This window comes from Merops nubicus, unplaced genomic scaffold (assembly GCF_000691845.1).
Source record: "Merops nubicus isolate BGI_N331 unplaced genomic scaffold, ASM69184v1 scaffold34269, whole genome shotgun sequence".
NCBI lineage: Eukaryota > Metazoa > Chordata > Aves > Coraciiformes > Meropidae > Merops > Merops nubicus.
In genome coordinates this window covers 5,955-8,670 of record NW_008629674.1, presented here as the reverse complement: position 1 = coordinate 8,670, position 2,716 = coordinate 5,955, and the positions used below count along the sequence as shown (strand labels likewise).

Sequence of the window (2,716 nt, the reverse complement as noted above, 5' to 3'; positions counted from 1 at the left end):
AAAATCACCGAGTTTGGCTGTTTTAATTTTGAGGGACCAAGATTTTAGAGGTTTGTGCTGGTGGAGCAAAGGGGGGGCTGCTGTTGGAGCCGTGACCTGGGCAGGGGGCTGGGCAGTGCCCAAGCCAGGCTCTGTGGCTGGAGAAGCTGCTGAGCTGCCAGGACCAGCTCGCTGGCAGCAGCACACGCCTGTGTGGGAAAACTTCAGGGGTTTAATGAGCAAATTTAATGCTCTGTCCTGCTGTTTTGGGCAGATTTCCATATTGATCCTTAATCTATTTTTGCAGCCTCTTTTGGAGGTGGTGTTTGTAACCCTGTCTGCTGTGGCCCCATCACAACTGCAGCCCAGCTCCTCCCGGGGCAGGGTTTGTGCTTCCAGAGGTGGAGGCTCCTGGGGCTTTGCCGAGTGGGAATTTGGATCCAGCTCTGGGAGTGTGGCACGGGGCAGAGGTGACAACCCCAGCGCTTTGGGGAGGAGCAGGGCTGTGAGCCAGGCACACCAGGGTCCCTCAGCTGGTTCCCAAACACTGCCTGGTCCTTTTCCCTGCTTTGTTGCCATGCTTGCTGGGCTGCAGCCGTGCCAGGGCCAAGCTGTGCCGTGCCCACCCCTACCTGGGGGTGGGGAGGTGTTGGTGGGTGCTCCTGGGCAGCATCGCTGGAGCCAGTGCCCATCAGATGTGTCAGGGAGCCAGGGTGAGGGCTCCCCTGTTTGGAGCATGAACGGTGGAGTCTTGTGAGGAGCAGCTGAGGGAGCTGGGGGTGCTGAGCCTGGAGCAAAGGAGGCTCAGGGGAGACCTTCTGGCTCTGCACAGCTCCTGACAGGAGCCTGGAGCCAGGGGGGGGTCGGGCTCTGCTCCCAAGGAACAAGCAACAGCACAAGAGGAAACAGCCTCAAGTTGTGCCAGGGGAGGTTGAGGTTGGACATGAGGAACAATTTCTTGCCCTTGAGGGTTGCCCAGGGCTGTGCCAGTCTGCCCAGGGCAGTGGTGGAGTCCCCACCCCTGGAGGGGTTTCCAAGCCGTGGAGATGTGGGGTGAGGGACACGGGGCAGTGGGGACCTGGCAGTGCTGGGGGATGGTTGGACTCCAGGATCTGAAAGGTCTCTGCCAAGCAGAATGACTCTGTGGTGACTCTGTGGTGGTGTCAGCAGGCAGCTTCCCATTTGCCACATTAATTGCACAGTGAGTTAATCCATGTATCTGATGTAATTTTTAAGACTTTAATTAATGAGTTAATGCGTGGAAAAGCTGAGGAGAGGTTGGGCTGTCGTGTGACTGCTGACCCTGGATTTCTCTGCAGCCTTCACCAGCGTGGGCTCAGGAGCCTGTGGATGAACCAGGGTGTGCTGGACACCCACAGTTGACCCCGTGGACCTGGGGAGTGGCACCACCCAGCCTGCAGCTGCCCTGAGAGCAGCCCAGGGGCACCTTGGTTTGGGTGGGAGCATTGTGCTGGGCAGGGCACACGTTTGGAGGAGCAGTGAGGTTTCTCTCCATCACCTTCTCCTCCCTCCTCTCTGGTTCCAGACAGCCCCTCCCGTGCTCTTGCTTGGGCAGGATCGTGCCGGGGCTGCAGCCAGCGGGGCCGTTGGCGTGTTGATAACACTGCTCTTAATTGAGGACCATCTGCACTTGGTAATTTAATTTTTCTGGCATCTGGAAGGTTCCAACTTTATTCATCTGACATCCTGAAGGACTACTTAACTTCTGAGCACCATGTTCCTCCAACAAAGGCACTCCAGGCATTGGCTGCAGCCCCTGCTAGAAGCTATTTTAATAACGTTGCCAACACACCAGGAGAAAGGGCACAGTAAAACTGAGATTGGGCAGGGTGGTGGCAGAGCTGGGAGGTGGGGGTGACCTCTGTTGTATGAAATTGTGCAGGATTCAGGAGCAGCCCTGGAGGGCCCAGCCCCTCTCGTTGCCATGAGCCCTGGCAGCCTGGTTCACGTTTCGGTGCATCGACACCACGTCGGCTTTTGTCTTTGGATGCTTATTAGTCATTAAACCCTGCAGCAGTGCCTCTGAAGGGCTGTGAGTACAGAACTGAACTGCAGCTCCTTATAAAAATAATAATAATAATAATAATTGGCAGCTGGAAAGGCTGTTAGCTGTGGCGTGGGGGAAGACTTGGGCATCTGGTTCACGTGGCACCGCCGGGAGCTGTTGTGTGCTGCTGCCAGCAGCCTCTGCCTCCTCCCACCTTCTGCTCCACGTTTTGCAGCCCCCCTGGGCTCGGGGGCAGGCAGGGATGCAGGCAGGGATGCAAAGAAGCTGCTGCTCTAGACAGCTCCAACTCTGTTTCCTGCCTGCTGGAGCATCTCTGCAAACACTCACCTGGAAACACCTCTCTGTTCCACACTCAGAGCCCAGGGAATCCAGTTCTCTGCCCAGCCTGGTCCAACAGCACCTGTGTCCATGTGCAGGAGGCTTCCTTAGGTGTCAGCATTTCCCCCCTTAAATGTAGGTCAGATGCAATTAGTGTGAATCCTGCTGCTGCCAGCTTTGCTTTTAATTAAGCTCCTGAAGTGGAGGTCGATACATGAGGTGCAGCTCCGGAGCTTCAGCTTTTTCAGCTGCTCACCAGATGCTTTGTGGCTGCTTCGGCTCAGCCAGTCCGTGCTCAAGGCCAGGACCATGTTCGCCCTCCCTCCCTCCTGCGCGTGGTGGCTGGCACTTGTGGAGCACAGCCATGGTGAGGACGTGGCCATGGTGAGG

The 2,716-nt window shown here is 56.8% G+C and overlaps 1 protein-coding gene across 1 annotated transcript in view; it reads left to right on the top strand.

The window, feature by feature from the left end:
- Positions 1 to 2,635: 2,635 nt before the first annotated feature.
- The window catches only part of LOC103779407 (ras-related protein Rab-26-like), a 5,864-nt gene continuing 5,783 nt past the window's right edge, over positions 2,636 to 2,716 (top strand). The window contains exon 1 of the mRNA XM_008947034.1: positions 2,636 to 2,710. Coding sequence (XP_008945282.1) covers positions 2,636 to 2,710 — 75 coding nt within the window. The remainder of the gene's footprint in view (positions 2,711 to 2,716) is intronic.